At 50.6% G+C, this 16,751-nt stretch overlaps 2 protein-coding genes across 2 annotated transcripts; both read left to right on the top strand.

Annotated features, from left to right (window-relative positions):
• Positions 1-1,699: 1,699 nt before the first annotated feature.
• MPV17 (mitochondrial inner membrane protein MPV17) lies at positions 1,700-12,691 on the top strand (the record flags this gene model as incomplete). Its single annotated transcript, XM_080711480.1, has 7 exons — positions 1,700-1,769; positions 9,862-9,977; positions 10,193-10,285; positions 10,366-10,461; positions 10,620-10,652; positions 10,877-10,929; positions 12,622-12,691. 7 exons carry the CDS (start codon positions 1,700-1,702, stop codon positions 12,689-12,691), a joined length of 531 nt encoding a protein of 176 aa, XP_080567606.1.
• Positions 12,692-16,337: 3,646 nt separating this feature from the next.
• On the top strand, positions 16,338-16,706 carry UCN (urocortin; the record flags this gene model as incomplete). The annotated part of the gene is made up of 1 exon (XM_080711746.1): positions 16,338-16,706. One exon carries the CDS (start codon positions 16,338-16,340, stop codon positions 16,704-16,706), a length of 369 nt encoding a protein of 122 aa, XP_080567872.1.
• Positions 16,707-16,751: the final 45 nt, after the last annotated feature.

Here is a 16,751-nt window from a genome sequence, read left to right as displayed (position 1 = left end):
AGATAAGCAAAGGTCAGGGTACTGGGTATTGTAGAAAAAGCCACCCCCTAGAAAGGATATTGTACTATACTCACAGAATCGTTAGCATGTTGAAGCTGGAAGGGGATGAAGAGATCACCTACTCTGAAGCTGGGCGCAGTAGTACCTGCACATCCCAGTATTTGAAAGTCTGAGGCAGGAGGATCACGGTGCTCTGCCAGCCTCCACTACTTGAACCCTTTGCAACTCAGACCTTGTTTCAAAATAAATTAAAAATAGGGCTGAGGTTGTACCTCGGAGGTAGAATGCCCCTAAGTTCTATCCCCAGTACTGGAAAAAAAAATCGCCTACTCTCAGTCGTGGTACCCATTGTTAAAAATGGCTCTTTAAAAACATTTTAGCCAGGTGTGGTGGCGCACACTTGTAATCCCCGCACTTGGGAGGCTGAGACAGGAGGATTGTATAGGTTGGAAGCCAGTCTCAGCTACTTAGGCTCTCATCAACTTAGACTCTGTTTCCAAATAAAATATAAACTAGGTCTGGGAGTATAGCCTGGAGGTAGAAAGCCTCTGGCGTCCACCCCGGTACTGCCAAAACAAAACATTTTAGGAGTAATCTGTAGTAATACTCTTCCACAAACAATTCCAAGAACTGAGGATCCCAAATTAAACAACTGCCACCCTGTCAGTTTACAGATGACAGGTTTAAGTCTAGTGATGACCAAGGCTGCACATTAGTTATGAAGCCAATACCCCAACTCCTTCCTGAGCTTGTGATTCCAATGCTTCCCGTGGAAGTCATCTCAATGCAGCGTTTCTAAAGGGGGACATTGTGGTCAGAAGACAACTAGCTATGAAGACAAATTTGGTCAGGACCCAGTTTCATCCACTCAGAAGCTCACAAGAGGCTATGCAGAACCTGGAGACAACACGTGCTTAACAGTTTTCAGCCTGGATCCTGGAGGTCTGGATCTTGTCCAGCTCCGGGGAGGCTGGGCAGGTAGGAACAGGGGTTGGGAGGGGTCTAGGGAGAGAGCAGAGATCGGACCCGGTGGGCAGAATGGCTGACGGGGCCCACACCAACCCTTGGCGCGGGCCACGGGGAGGGGGCTGCTAGGGTGGAGAAACCGCCGCTCTCCGCGGCAATCCGGGTTTACACCCCGACCGCGCCGGGCGGAAGGGGCGGGGTCTGCGGCGGAAGTCCCCGGCCGGGTCACGTGGGAGGCCGCCCGGCGCAGAGCCGCAGTTCAGGTGAGTGGCGGGTGGCTGTGGACACGGGCGCCGCGCGCCACCAGTGCCCACAGGACATGTGGCCGTTCCAGCCCCGGGTAGTGGCGGGCTCTATTGCTGGTGTAGAGTTGCACTCAGAAAGGATGCGGCTAAGCCAACTAAGTCGGAACCTGGAGACCCTGGGTCTGGGTGGAAGACCGCAAACCGGTTTTCCCGTCCCAGCCTGACGGGAGCCCCCAGGCGGCCGTGTTTTAGCTCTGGGGGTAAGAAGACAAAGTTGCCACCGGGAGACCATCTCTGCCTTAGCCTGCCTCTTCCGCAGTTGACTAAGGCGACCCTGTGACAGGAAACTGTCCCGGAAGCATCTCTCCTGAGGCCTGCGTCCTTTCCGACGTATAAGTGGAGAGAGTGGGCACGGGGGAATGCCAGGCATCTTTTACATTATGGGGAGGGCAGTGGGATGACCCTCTCCTCTTGGCTTGACAGGAGGCATGGCACTCTGGCGGGCATACCAGCGGGCCCTGGCTGCTCACCCGTGGAAAGTCCAGGTCCTGACTGCTGGTGAGTGTCCCTCTGGGACCAGAGTGGGAATAGAACAGGCCGATTTGAGAGGCAGAGGTGCACCGCCCCTGTTTCCTGCATCTTGGAAGTGCTGGCTATCTCACCCCATACTGCCCAGTTTTGGAGATTGAGTCCCCCCCAAAAATTTTTAAGGAGTATGCATAGTTAGCCTCGCTGTCAAGTAGAAGTTGAAGCCCTCAAAAAATGAGCAGTCTATCCTTGAGTTTATGATAAAGGCAATGGCCCAAGAGACCCAAACTTGGGAAACTAACAAACATTCCTCTAACATTTTATAGTATGCAAAGCACTTTCATATACATTGTGTCAGAGGAGCCCACAAAGGTCTGTGAGTTAGAATTACTTGAGTCCATATTAGAGCGCATACCTAATAAATGCTGAAATCAAGACTCTAGTTCATTTTTCCTAGCATTTCTTATTGTGAAATATTCAAAAGAAGAGAGACATGTAAGCTGGGCATGGTGGCACATATTTATAATCCCAGCACTTGGGAAGCCGAGACAGGAAAAATGCAGGTTCAAGGACAGCTCAGCAAATAGACTCATCAACCTAGAGAGACCCTGTTTCAAAAATAAGATAGGGTTGGAGGTGTAGCTTGGAGGTAGAATGCCTCTATTCACACACACACACACACACACACACACACACACACACACGAATAGAGACATGTATTTGCAGTTTATATAGTACTGAAACTGACCACTCCTATATCAGTACCCAGCAGCTTTGGAACCCCTTCAGCATCCCTCCCTAATTCACATACTCCAAGAGATTTACCACTTTCCTGAGTTTTGTTTACCTCATTGTTTTCCTTTCTTCAGTTTGTTACATATATGTGTATCCCAAAACAATATACTAACCAAGGACTTTTTTTTTATTCCAAATCCAGTGATTAAGTAGCAAGCTCACAAAGGTAACTCAGGAACTTACCAGCATTTATTACCATCTTCATTTTGTAAGTTAGCTAACATGAGGAGATGGCATGGAGACAAGTTTTTTATTTTTTAATTTTTTTAATGATAGATCACTTTGGAATACAAGACTTGAGAGGATGTACAAGCACTTATCATCGAATAAGCCCTCATCCAATCCCCATCCCATTCCCTATCCCTCCCTCGATCCCATGCTTAATTGGTGATTATCTTTGATATAATTGTTTACGCACCTCATGAGTTTTAAAGAGATTCCATCTTCCCCCATCCCCTCCCCTCTGATTGGTCACTTTAATTGCTTGCTTTTCAAGACAAGGTTTTTATAAGTGGAAGGATCAGAAGGCCTCTTGACCATCAGGGCAGTGCAAATAGGTAAGCCCAAGTTAGTTGGGTTCTTCCCTATGTTTAGAGGAAGGAAACAGTGTTCTCATGAGGTCTCTGGACTTCCAAGAAGACTGCTGGAAGAGGTAGGGGTTACTGAAAGCCTGGTTTGGAACAGTATTCTGTTACCAAAATAGCCCTACATCCGTGCTGAAACTTCACTGTGTGACTGATCAGGAGATGGACCTTTTTGCCCCCTCTGGGCCCCTCTCTGGCCTCCTGGGCCCAAATACCTCCGGTCCTGTCCTCAGAGTGTCCATCAGCCTGCATGACTCACCTGGCTGCGTGTGTGGTGACTCATGCTGGACTGTGTGGCTGTGATGGGAACTGACACGCCGGGCCCTTTGCCCAGCCTGATTCCCTCAGGGACCATAACTGCCAGACAGAAGGTTTCCCTCGTGGTCATCAAGAAGAGGCAGGGAAGGGAAGGATAGTCCTTGTGTTTCCCTACCCAGGGGGTCTGCGGCTGACAAGGACAGAAACTGACATTCCAAGGATGCCCAAGAGCAGAAATGCAGCTGAGTGAGAGTCGGGGCTTTCAGTGCCAGTGTCCTTTGGCTCCGCAAATTGATCTTCTGAGGCTAGACTGACCCCAGCTCAGCGCTGCAATGACCTGTAGCCTCTAGCACTTTTCCCAAACTTTTCCCGCTCTGCTGCCCAGTGTATTTGGACCAAAGTACAGATAAAGGTGGGAAGTCAGTTTAGCTCACTGAGCCATTTTTGGACCTCAGCACAATCAGTTCCTGAGGTCCCAGGGGATAACTCATCACACTGGAAAACAGAGCTTTCAGAATTGGAGTTAAAAGACCAAGATTTGAATCTCAGAGCTGTAGCACTTAGTAGCCTTAATCAGCACAAATTAATAAACCCCTTTGGGCCTCGGATTCCTCATTTAGAACTTGAATTAAGTTATCTAACCTTATAAGGTGAGTGTAGGGGTTTCTCTGTGAAAAAGTTTTGGAAATTAAAAGAAAAAAAGCACAATAAATTTAAAGGCTTAAGGAGCTGGCCATTTCTAGTTTCTATGGTTATTGGCACTCAAGGTGCAACAAGCTGTACTTTTTTTCCCCCCGGATCTGGGGATGAAACCCAGGGGCATTCCACCTCCAAGCCAGACCCCCTGCCCTGTTTTGTTTTGTTTGGTGGTAACTGGGGTTCCTGGAAGCCCTTCTACCTCCGGGCTACACTCCCAAACCTATTTTTTTATTTGGAAACAGGGTCTCTTAAGCCAGAGAAGCTGGCTTCAAACCTTCGTAATCCTCCTGTCTCCGCCTCCCAAGCGCAGGGATTACAAGCGTACGCCACCACACCCGGCATCATCATTATTATTATTATTTTTTTTTAATTTATTTTTTTTTTTGCGGGTCTGGGGATGGAACCCAGGGGCATTTGACCTCCGGGCTACACCCCCTGCCCTATTTTTTTAATTCTTTATTTTGAAACCGGGTCTCACTGAGTTGCAGAGGGCCTCACTAAGTAGCTGAGGCTGTCCGCGAACCGCAATCCTCCAGGTCTCAGCCTCCCGAATGCTGGGATTACAAGCGTGCGCCACCACGCCCGGCTATTATTATTTATTTTGAAACAGGGTCTCACTAAGTTATGGAGGGCCTCACTAAGTAGCTGAGGCTGTCCACAAACCACGATCCTCCGGTCTCAGCCTCCCAAATGCTGGGATTACAAGCGTGCGCCACCACGCCCGGCTAAGCTATTCTTTTTATACTGGTGTTTTTGTTGGATTTGTTCCACTTGCTATAAATATGAGCATGAATAACTGTCTTAGTCTTGGTTTTCCAAAGAGCAGAGCATAAAGCTTATATTGCAGGTACTTTGTTAGGCAGTTAGGCAGGTACTTTGTTAGGGAGTAGGAAGTAATCCCAAGGAAGGAAAGAAGGAGAATCATTATAAGGATCCATTATCAAATTGGTCACTGTTAAGGGTCGCTGGTGGCTCAGTCCTTTGGAGTTGGCTGAGAACCTCTTAGAAATGCTTCTTAGGACTGTCTGGATGAATAGCCATTTCTGGAGAAAAGAAGAGACCTTTATCCACCAACTGCAGTTTCCCATTGATCAGAGTTTCGCCCCAGGGGATATTAGCTCCCCTCCACTGCCAGGGTGTGTAAGCATAGTTGCCAGTGTCATCAGCAGCGAGGCCCCAGAGCTGGCATGGGCCTGGAGCGAGGCAGTGATGGCTGGAACAAGAGATAGGTGAATCAAGACCTGAAATAGATCAACGGAAGTGCCTAATTCACCAATTTTGGCCAAGCCAGTCAGGGACAGGGCAACCCGGAGAGAGGTTGGCTGCGTGTTCTGCAGAGTCTGAGTCAGCCTCATCTCTTCCTCTCTTGAAGGCCCTTCCAGTCTCCATCAAGCCCAGGGCCCACCTCCGTCCATCTTAGGCCACCCTCTCTGTGTCTAGTCTTACTGCGGGAGCAGCTGGCTCCCTGGATTATGAACCAAGCCAGGATGTGAGAGCTCCACACGCTGTAAGGACCATCCAGTCCAGCCCCTGATACTACAGAAAAGGAAACTGAGGCAGGAGTGGGGACTGACATGTACTGCCCTGTGCATGAGACTATGGGGACCTCGGGATTCTGAGCACAGGCCTCGCTGGTCTGAGCTTAGACATCTGACAAGCTGCAGAACCATTCATTTTGTCTCATCATCTAGGAGTAAAGACCACCTGTGAGCGCTCAGCCCTGTCCCAGGGGATGTGCTCCAGGGCGCTGGGCTTCAGCTTCGCCGGGCCGTGGGCCAGATCAAGCCTCTGCCCCTGCCAGGCAGGTAGTTAATGCTGGGAGGCTTCTCAGCTCTGCTGGCCTCAGGCCAGGAACTGTCTCTACCTGCCGACCCAGCTCCTATACTCAAGGGCACACTTCTCGTTCCAAGAAGCCACTTCCCGTCCCTCTGCCTCTCACGTTCTGTTAACACTTCATTTTCTTGTACTTAAGACTCCACACAAAAGCCAGCGGAGGAACAAAAGAGAGGAGGTAGGGAGTATATGCCCCACTTATGTCTTAGAAGGAGGTGTGGGAGTTGGGGTTTTTCCATTAGTGGGCAGGGGATGGTCCCAAGTGCCCAGAGGCAGGCTCCTCTCCCCCCTCCTCTTGATCTGATGGGGAGTGACGGCATGAGAACTGGCACCTACCCAGGGGCATGATGTCACACCCACGCCAGCGTCTGCCCTCTGGGCTCTGTGCCCAGCCTGGCACTGGGGCATCACTGCCCAGCAGCCCCTTGCCCTTCCCTAGCAGGATCCGGGCATCATGTGCCTGCTGCCCTCCAGGACCTCCCCAAGCCCAAGGAGAGGGAGCCAATGCACTAGACAGTGGAGACCAACCACATATGTCCAGGAGGTCTCCCAGAGGCTGGGGTAGTGTGGGTCTCTGGGCTCTGGAGTGAAGAAGGTGGGATGAGGAATCTGAACGTCTGAGTCCTTCCAGTTCAAAAGGTCACTTAAGCCAGAAATGTAGGCCTTGCTCTTGCTTGGGCCACAGCTTTAGAACATCCTGGAATTGCTGTAGGTCTGGGGGCCCTCATCATCTGTGGGGCAGAAAATGAACTGGGTGCTATTCTGCCTGAAATGAACAGACCTGGCCAGGGCTAACGAGCTCCTCACCACCTACTCACTCCCATTGCTACCCTGTCCCTCAGGCTCCATGGGCAGTTTGGAGCTTAGAATTCATCCCCCCCCCATGCACACACCAGTGCTGGGGATTAAACCCAGGGACATTCTACCTCCAAGCCATACTCCCAGCCTTATTTTTTATTCTCTACTTTGAAACAGGGCCTCTCTAAGTCGTAAAGGACCTAATTAAGTAGCTGAGGCTGGCAGCAAACCTGTGATCCTCCCATCTCACCCTTCCCACTACTGGGATTACAAGCATGCTCTACCACGCCTGGCAAATCCATCTTTTTCAATAGCAGCAATACTCAAGACAGTGAGATCAGGGAGTTGGGTATTCATTCAGCTTGTGTGACTGGTAACAAGTCACAAAGAGTGGAAACACACCTCTTTTTTGTTTCTTGCCCAGGAATATTGTTGCCTGCCCTCCCCTCAAGTAGCAAGGAACAGAGGTGATGGAATTCTGGGGGCTAGAGATAGGAAGTACCTTCCTTCAGGAAGTGTCTGATGTGTGGGCCCGTGAGGCCTTGCTGGGATAGAGCCCCCTGCAGAGGAGGACTACAGGGGCCTCTGGCTGCCTTTGGCCTCTTAGGCTGCCTCAGCCTGTGCTGGAATGCCCAAGCCTCCTTGCTTCCCGGCCCAGGTTAGTCCCAACCCCACTTCATATTAGTAGACACCTCATCTTTCAGACTCTCTCCTTATCATTAGTTGGACATTTGACCACCTATCTCCCAGACTTTTTGTGATGATTAAATGTGAGTCCTTTGTAAATAGTAGCCATCTGAGCTGAGTCCTGTGGTGGCACACACTTGGAATCCCAGGGCTTGAGAGGCTAAGACAGGAGGCTCATAGGTTCATGATCAGCCTCAACAATTTAGCGAGACCCTGTTTCAAAATAAAAAATAAAATTGGATTGGGGTATATCTGAGGCAGAATACCCCTGAGTTCAATCCTTAGTCCTACAGGGGGGGAAAAATGACAATAATCATTAGGCCAAAGTAAGCTGTCAGACTGTTAGTCCCCTCATTTAAGAAGTGTGTTTAGCCAGGCGTGGTGGCACACGCTTGTAATCCCAGCATTCCGGAGGCTGAGACAGGAGGATTGCAGTTCACGGACAGCCTCAGTTACTTAGGCCCTTTGCAACTCAGTGAGACCCTGTTTCAAAATAAAGAAAAAATGGGGCTGGGGGTATAGCTCAGAGGTAGAATGCCCCTGGGTTTCATCCCCGGTACCAGAAAAAAAAAAAAAAAATGTGTTCAACTGTGTGGTGGCACACATCTGTAATTTGAGTATTTGGGAGCCTGAAACAGGAAGATTTTAGGTTCAAGACCAGCCTCAGCAATTTAGTGAGGTCCTCAGAAACTTAGCGATACTCTGTTTCAAGATAAAAAAAAAATAAAAAGGGCTGGGGATGTAGCTTGGGTATCTGGGTTCATTTCCCACTACTAAAAAATAAAATAAAGGAAAAAGAGTGCCTTCGGCTTCAGCTTTCTCAGGGTCGCTCCTCACTTAAGCATGACTGCAGCAGCTTTCTCCTCTCTTTGAAAATACAGTCGATGACTCCACGTTGGGGGATCCTGCAAAGTGAGTGCTAATAACCTCTTGGAGTCGAGGGCCAAGCCCTCAGTTCCCGTGGCCCTGTTAGGCTTTTCAGAATAAACTGTACGTTTTCATGCCCTTTCCGGAGCAGTCCTGTTGTTTGGGGCCATGCATTTGACATTTTCCCTTTGTTTATGTCCTGAGCACCTGCCAGGGCCTCGTTAGATGTGTTGGGGTATAAGAGAACCAAAGCACGTAGAACTTTCCTTGCCCTCGGAGGGGCACTGTCCAGCAGTATTCTGGGAGAACCTTGGGAGTTTCAGGGGGAAGCAGGCAGGGTTGCCTTGGTGAGGGATGGGGGGCAGAGCTGCTCAGGTCACCTATGGATCCTCAGCGCCAGCTCTCGCTTTCCTCAGCTGCCTCTGACTGTGCTCAGAGGCAGGCTGTGCGAGGGTGTGGGGGAAGAGCAAAGCCAGGAGTGCGCAGCCAGTATGGACGTCAGCGCCAGCTCCAGGCCAAGGAACAGGGTTGAAGGATGTGTTTGCCCAGTGCTAATTGAGGGCAGAGGGACAGTGGTGACGGGGCTGGAGGGGGCTCTCATCACTCGGTGAGCTAGCTGGGCGAGCTGAGGATCAGCCGATCACTCCCAGGCAGCCCAGTAAATGTGTTTACCAGAAACCGTCACACCACTGAAGCTGACTGGGGCTCTGTAAATAGTGACGACTGTCTTGGTTTCTGTCTGTGGGTGTCTGAGTAGGGCTCTTTGGAGCTGAGTGTCTGCCACCAAGGGGTTGGGGCAGGAGAGCCAGGGCAGAGGCCTGGGGAAATGACTGCAATCCTTATCGCCACCACACTCAGGGCACAAAATGGAGAGTCTAGGTTTGACTGATTGTGCTAATAGGTGGCCAAGACTCTTCCTGTGGGTATTCTTGCCAGCTCAGCCAGTCCTCTTCCCACCTAACACCATTTAGGCACTCATGTTTTGAAAAAGAAGGTTCTTAACCGGGTGTGGTGGTGCATTTGGGAGGCTGAGACAGGAGGATGGTTTGCGGACAGCCTCAGCTACTTAGTGAAGCCCTTTGCAACTCAGTGAGACCCTGTTTCAAAATAAAGAATAAAAATTAGGGCTGGGGATGTATCTCAGAAGTAGAATGCCCCTGGGTTCTAATCTAGTACCACAAAAAGAAGAAGCAGGAGGAGGAGGAAGAAATAAGGTTCCTTGTTGTTTTCCACAAATAGAGACACCAACATCAACGTGAAGGACATTGCCGCTTGCATTGGGTGGGAGAGAAGGAAGCAGGGTTCTTTACTATTCTATTCTATACATGATCTAAATAGTATCCTAGAGAGCCGGAGATCTTCCTGTCTCAGCCTCCCAAATGCTGGAATTACAAGCGTGCACCACCACACCCAGCTTCATCCCAGTTTCTGACAGGAAACACACCAGATGTCACCATCCTTGGGAAGAAGAGGGCTTTGAGGCCTCAGGAGGGGTCTAGTCACTTGCCGATGAGAAAGCCCTGGGACTCAGAGTGCCAGAGCCTCATCCAATCAGCAGACTTTTTGAAGATGTCCTGATGACAGCTGTGTACCCTGCACAGGGACCCTGATGGGCCTGGGTGACATTATCTCACAGCAGCTGGTGGAGAGGCGGGGTCTGCGGGAACATCAGACAGGCCGGACCCTAACCATGGTATCCCTGGGCTGTGGCTTTGTGGTAAGTTCTGCCCTCAGCAGGGCTGCGGTGCACTGGGCGGAGGTCTCAGTCCTTGCCATGCCGTGCTTTTCCTTGGCCTCTCACACCTCGCCACCCTCTTCTTCTTAGCATCTGCCTCGGGACTTGATTTCTGATACTCAGGGCAGAAACTTGGTGGTATAAAAGCCAAGTGCCCCTCACTGCATCCTGCTGCCCGGCCTGGGCTTTGCTTTCAGGGCCCTGTTATAGGAAGCTGGTACAGGGTTTTGGACCGGCTCATCCCTGGCGCTACCAAAGTAGATGCACTAAAGAAGATGTTGTTGGATCAGGTGAGCAAGGGAGCAGGGTGTTGGGAAGGGGAGGCTGGCTGGGGCAGTGGGGCACTCACGGAGCTTGCATTTCTCCCCAGGGGGCCTTCGCCCCCTGTTTTCTAGGCTGCTTACTCCCCCTGGTCGGGACTCTCAATGGGCTGTCGGTCCAGGATAATTGGGCCAAACTGCAGCGGGTAAGTGGGCCTCTGGCTGGCAGGCCCAGGGGAAGGAGGCGGGCAGAGGGGAGTGGGGGCAGGCGTGTGCTCTCGGAGCAGAAGTCTGTGGTGATGTTCGCGTGGGGAGCGGCCGTCAGGGGTGCAGGTGTTAATTTGTTCCTTCTCTGTCTCCTCAGGATTATCCTGATGCTCTCATAACCAACTACTACGTAAGAGCTGACCCTTCCTGCCTGTGCTCCTCCTTCCTCAAGTCCAGAAATGCTGTGGGATTGGGGTCCTCCTCTGCTGGGGTTCCTCTCCTTCCCACTGTGGGCACCATGCTCAGGGAAACCCACACGTCAGCCTCTTCTCTGCCCAGAGCTTGGGGCAGGGCCAGGCCAGGCAGCTCGTGCGTGGGAGACAGCCACCTGACTTCCTGCTTTTCTCTTTGTAGCTCTGGCCTGCGGTGCAGCTAGCCAACTTCTACCTGGTCCCCCTGCATTACAGGTATTACGGTCTCTCCCCTCCCCCTCAAGGAAGATCCACATTACCAACAACTGGAAACCATTTCAACCCTGACCACCTTTGGATCCCCTATCAACACACTGCCCTGGCCAGAGCTCTTCACACTCTTAAGCATTTTATTCATAACCTTTGGCTTTTTATAGAAACTACCAGAGTATCCCCATGGCCTCTGCCACCTTCCTAAAGAGCATCCTGCTTCTGCAGCTCTCGTCTCACCCGAGCTCAGCTCCCCTGAGCTCTCCACATTTCATGGCATGTCTGCAGGGACAGTGCCTAGCTGGGGTGCTGCAGCCCAGTTTAGATAGAAAGGCAGACCTAAAAGCCAGCTAAGAACCCGATGAGGTTAGTTTGTGGTGATGTATGCCTGTAATCCCAGTACTTGGGAGGCCGAGACAGGAGGATCGCAGGTTTGTGACCAGCCTCAGCTACTTAGTGAGGCCCTAAAAATAACAAAAAAATAGGGCTTGGGATGTAGCTCATATCCATGGGTTCTATCCCTAGTCCCACGAATAAATAAAAGTAAATAAACAAAAAAATAAATAAATAGGAGCCAGGACAGAAGCATGCATCTGTAATCTTAGTGCTTGGGAGGCTGAGACAGTAGAACTGCAGGTTTGAGACCAGTGTACAGTGACTCAGTGAGACTCTAATTCAAAACAAAGAGGGCTGGGAATGTAGCTCAGCAGTAGAGAACTCCTGGGTTCAATCCTCAGTACTGCAAAATGAATAAAATTTAAAAAGGTGCTACTTTGCTAGGCTAAGGATATAGCTTAGTGGTAGAATGCTTGCCTAGTATGGGCAAGGCTCTGTGTTTAATCCTTAGCACCACAAAATAAACAGACTAAAGTGCTATTTTATATAGCAGACAGCACTTCTTTTTTTATTTTTTTTTTCAGGTCTGGGGATGGAACCTAGGACATTTGATCTTCAAGCTATACCCCCTGCTCTATTTTTTATTCTTTATTTTGAAACTGGGTCTCACTAAAGTTGTGGAGTGCCTCACTAAATAGCTGAGCTGTCTGTGAACCACAATCCTCCAGTCTCAGCCTCCTGAATGCTGGGATACAAGTATACGCCGCCACGCCTGGCCAGACAACACATTTTTGAAACTTAAAATCTTACCTGATACAAGATGAACAAATAAAAGCCAGGTTTGGTGGCGCATGCTTGTAACCCCAGCATTTGGGAGGCTGAGACAGGAGGATCATGGTTTGAGGACAGCCTCAACTACTAAGTGAGGTCCTTTGCAACTCAGTGAGACCCTGTTTCAAAATAAAGAATAAAAAATAGGGCTAGGGGTGTAGCTCAGAGGTAGAATGCCCCTGGTTTCCATCCTCAATGCTGCAAAAAAATGAACAAATAAGTGTATTTAGAAGGGGCCTGAAGAGGGTGTGAATGGCAGAGTTGTGCCTGGCAAGGGAGCTGCTGGGAGTGCTTAATCATTGTGACCCTTACTGGAAGGCAGAGCTCTGGGAGAGCACAAGAATCTGAAGTAACTGCCCTGTGGGCGGAGCCACACAGTTCCTCTGTAGGAGCTGGAGACAGGAGACCTGAGTGGAGAAATGCTCAGGGTAGACCTTCCTTTTCCACTGTGTTTACGCTTTCCTGTCCCGATGCTTTCCCCCACTTGCTCTCTGCTCTTCCTCTCCTTCACGATGGCTTTCCTCTTTCTAGGTTGGCTGTTGTCCAGTGTGTTGCTGTTGTCTGGAACTCCTACCTGTCCTGGAAGGCACATCAGCTCTAAGGCTGCCCTGCCCCATTGTTTGTACCTGCGTCACTGCGCCATGACCCCAGGTTGATCAGACTGTCTCCTCAAAATGGGCATATCAGGAGCCTAGCGTGTGGTGGCACCTGCCTGTAATCCCAGTACTTGGGAGGCTGAGACAGAAGGATTGAAGATTCAAGACCAGCCTCAGCAACTTAGGCTCCGCATCCTAGCAAGACCCTGTTTCAAAACAAAACAAAATTTTGAAAGGGGGCTGAGGGTGTAGCTCAGAAGTAAAATGATTCTGGGTTCAATTTCTAGAGGCCTCCCCTTGCAAAAAAAAAAAAAAAAAAAAAAATGGGCATGTCATTGTCCATGGGATGATATTGGTGATCAGAACTTACTAGGATTATGCTGGGCGTTGTGGCGCACGCTTGTAATCCCTGCGCTTGGGAGGCAGAGACAGGAGGATCGCGCAGGTTCGAAGCCAGCCTTGCTGGCTTAAGAGACCCTGTTTCCAAAAATATATATATAAAAAATAGGTCTAAGAGTGTAGCCCGGAGGTAGAAGGGTTTCCAGGAACCCCAGTACCACCAAAAAAAAAAAAAAAAGGAAAGAAAGAAAGAAAGAAAGAAAAAGAAACTTACTAGGACTAACACTTTACAATAGTATATTTCACCCTAAAATGTAAACTGACTGCTTCTGAAATCACCAAGACTTTTACAGTAGTCACACAGTGCTTAGTGAATAATGAGAATACATCTGAGAATTGTCATTAGGCAATTTTGTTGTTGTGTGGACATCATGGAGGATACTTACACAAACCTGGATGGTATAGGTCATTCAACGTGGCTTTTTGATGCAAACAAGAGACTCTGTAACCCTGAGTTATGTATGTGAGGCTGCTACTAGTGTAACACCCCATACTATATATATATATATATATATATATATATATATATATATATATATATATATATATTTGGAGCATGTTCTAAAATAATGATTTAAGATGCACGCACACTTGTAATCCCAGCATTTGGGAGGCCGAGACAGGAGGATTGCGGTTCAAGGACAGCCTCAGCTACTTAGTGAGGTCCTTTGCAACTCGGTGAGACCCTGTTTTAAGATAAAGAATAAAAAATAGGGCTGGGGGTGTAGCTCGGAGGTAGAATCCCCCTGGGTTCCATCCCCAGTACTGCAAATTATAATAATGATGATGATTTAAAGTCAGGCACAGAAACTGGGCGTGGTGGCGCACGCTTGTAATCCGCACGCTTGTAATCCCCACGCTTGAGAGGCTGAGACAGGAGGATCGTGCAGGTTCGAAGCCATCCTCAGCTACTTAGTGAGGCTCTCAGCAACTTAGTGAGACCCTGTTTCCTAATAAAAATATAAAATAGGTCTGGGAGTGTAGCCCGGAGGTAGAAAGCCTCTGGGTTCCACCCCTAGTACCACCAATAAATAAGTAAATAAATAAATAAAAAATAGGGCAGGGGGTGTAGCTCAGAGATCGAATGCCCCTGGGTTCCATCCCCAGACCCGCAAAAAAAAAAAGAAAGAAAGAAAGAAAGTCAGGCACAGTAGTGCATGCCTGTAATCTCAGTACTTGTGAAGCTGTGACAGGAGTATTTCAGGTTTGAGGAGAGCCTCAGCGTCTTAACAAGACCTTCAGCAAATTTGCAGGACCCTCTTTCAAAATTTTAAAAAATAGAGCCAAGCATGGTGGCACACACTTGTAATCCAGTACTTGGGAGGCTGGGACAGGAGGATCACAGGTGCACAGCCAGCCTCAGCAACTTAGTGAGGCCCTCCGAAACGTGGACCCTGTTTCAAAATAAAAGGCTGGGGGGGTGTAACTCAGAGGTAGAATGCCCCTGAGTTCAATCTCTAATACCTAAAAAATAATAAATAAAAGAGCTGGGGTATAGTTCAGGTATAAAATGCCTTGGGTTCACTAGGGGTATAGCTTGGGGGTAGAATCCCCAGTGCCAAAAATAAGTAAAATAAAATAGTGATTTTAAAATATAGTAAATACATAAACTAGTCATATTGTTATTTATCGTCACCATCAAGTTTTATGTACACAATTGTCCGTACTATACTTTTAGACAAAGCCCATGTAGCAGGTTTGTTTCCACTAGCATCACCACAAACAGGAAAAACGTGGGACACTATGGTGTTACAACAGCTACTCTGTCCAGGTGAGAGATTAGCTCCCTTATGGCTTCATGGGGCTGCCATGGTGCGTGCGGTCTGCCCGTGACTAATCTTATCCCCGCCACATTAACATTAGGTACTCCATCAATATTTGTCGAACCCTATGCCTTGCCAACTTTATATCCGTATCCCAACAAATGTCACCCATCCTTACTCTTCATAGACATGTCTGTTATTCCAGCCTAGTGCTCTTTGAAACCCCACAGACTTTTTGTGTGTGTGTGGCACTGGGGATTGAACCCAGAGTCATTTACCTCTGAGCTAAACCCCCAGCCCGGTTTTATTTCTTATTTGGAAACAGGATCTCACTAAGCTGCAGAGGGCCTCGATAAATTGTCAAGGTTGGCTTTGAACTTGCGATCCTCCTGTTTCTGGAGTACTGGGATTACAAGCATGTGCCACCACACACAAACTTTTAATGATGCCTCAGTAAATTTGTTACTAGCTAGATAATCTGGAACCTGCAGAGATCATGACTAAGAACCAACAGAAAACTACAAAAAGTGTCTATAGCTAGAAGGAAGCCTCTGCCCTCCAAGCTCAGCCTCCTTTCATAAGTAGATACTGAGGAAGGTCCATAGAAGTGAGGTGACCTGTCACACCCCGAGTTGGTGACAGAGTAGGAACTTAAACCTGTTTCCTTACTTCCTACCTCGTGATATTAACTAGAGGGTCAAACACATACTAATACTGCTGTTAGGATTCCAGGAGAAAATCTGCCTTTTGCTAAACTCGATACCTGTGTCAGAGAGCTGTGGGACTTAGATTCTGGGGGCTATGACAAGGCCAGGACTTCGGGATGCTTTGGCTATCCGCAGTGTTGGCGAGTGCCAGCTTTGGCTATAGGCAGTGTTGGCGCTCTCCGGCTTGCCTCACTCTGCCCACCTGATAACCGGGCCAGGTTCTGGGTCTGAGGAGCCCAGCGTTCCCTGAGCCTCTCGCTGGTGCGGGCGGGGAGCGCAGGGTCAGCACCTTGGACAGCTCCGCGGCCTTCCTCCCCGGACCAGACCTACTCGGGCTGGCTGTTGTAAGCGGGGAGAAGTGCTCGTGTGGGTCCAAGAGCAATCTTCGTGGCCCAGCCGGCCTCTCGCTCCCGCGCCCCACGCTGCTTCCTGCACAGCTCCAGGGACACGAAGTTTGCTGTGCCGCGTGCGCCGCTCCCGGCTCCGGGCTCGAAGCTGCCACGGTCGCTGCTGCTCCGGCCAGTGCATGTCCTTCGCTGACGTCAGCCGGAGCCGGCCTGGCGCTATATAAGGCTGGCGTCCCGGGACAGACCCCGTGCTCCCCAAGGCTCCCGCAGCCCGCCCCAGGACAGAGCCCGGAGCTCCGCTCTCCGACAACCTGTGAGTGGCTCGGCCGGTTCCCTCCGCTGGGGAGGGCGGGCGGCGGGCGGGCAGGGCGGGCGGGGGGCGCGGGCTGGCCCGGGCGGCCTCACCCTGCGCTCCCGCCCAGGGCCGGCGGCACCATGCGGCAGGCGGCGCTGCTGGCGGCGCTGCTGCTCCTGGCGGCGCTGCGCCCCGGGAGCAGCCAGTGGAGCCGGGCGGAGGCGCCGGGGGTCCCGGACCCGAGTCTTCGCTGGAGCCCGGCGGCGCGCGGCCAGGGCGGCGGGGCCCGCGCCCTCCTCTTGCTGCTGGCGGAGCGCTTCCCGCGCCGCGCGGGGCCCGCCCGGTGGGCGCCGGGCACTGCGGGCGAGCGGCCGCGACGGGACGACCCTCCGCTGTCCATCGACCTCACGTTCCACCTGCTGCGGACCCTGCTGGAGCTGGCCCGGACGCAGAGCCAACGGGAGCGCGCCGAGCAGAACCGCATCATATTCGACTCGGTGGGCAAGTGAGCCCAGAACCGCGGCCCTGCCCCCCGGGGCTGGAAGGGGCGCGGC

This window comes from Muscardinus avellanarius, assembly GCF_963383645.1.
Source record: "Muscardinus avellanarius genome assembly, chromosome: 15".
Classification (NCBI taxonomy): domain Eukaryota; kingdom Metazoa; phylum Chordata; class Mammalia; order Rodentia; family Gliridae; genus Muscardinus; species Muscardinus avellanarius.
Note: the sequence above shows the minus strand (reverse complement) of the source record. Positions and strands in the feature narration are given on the sequence as shown.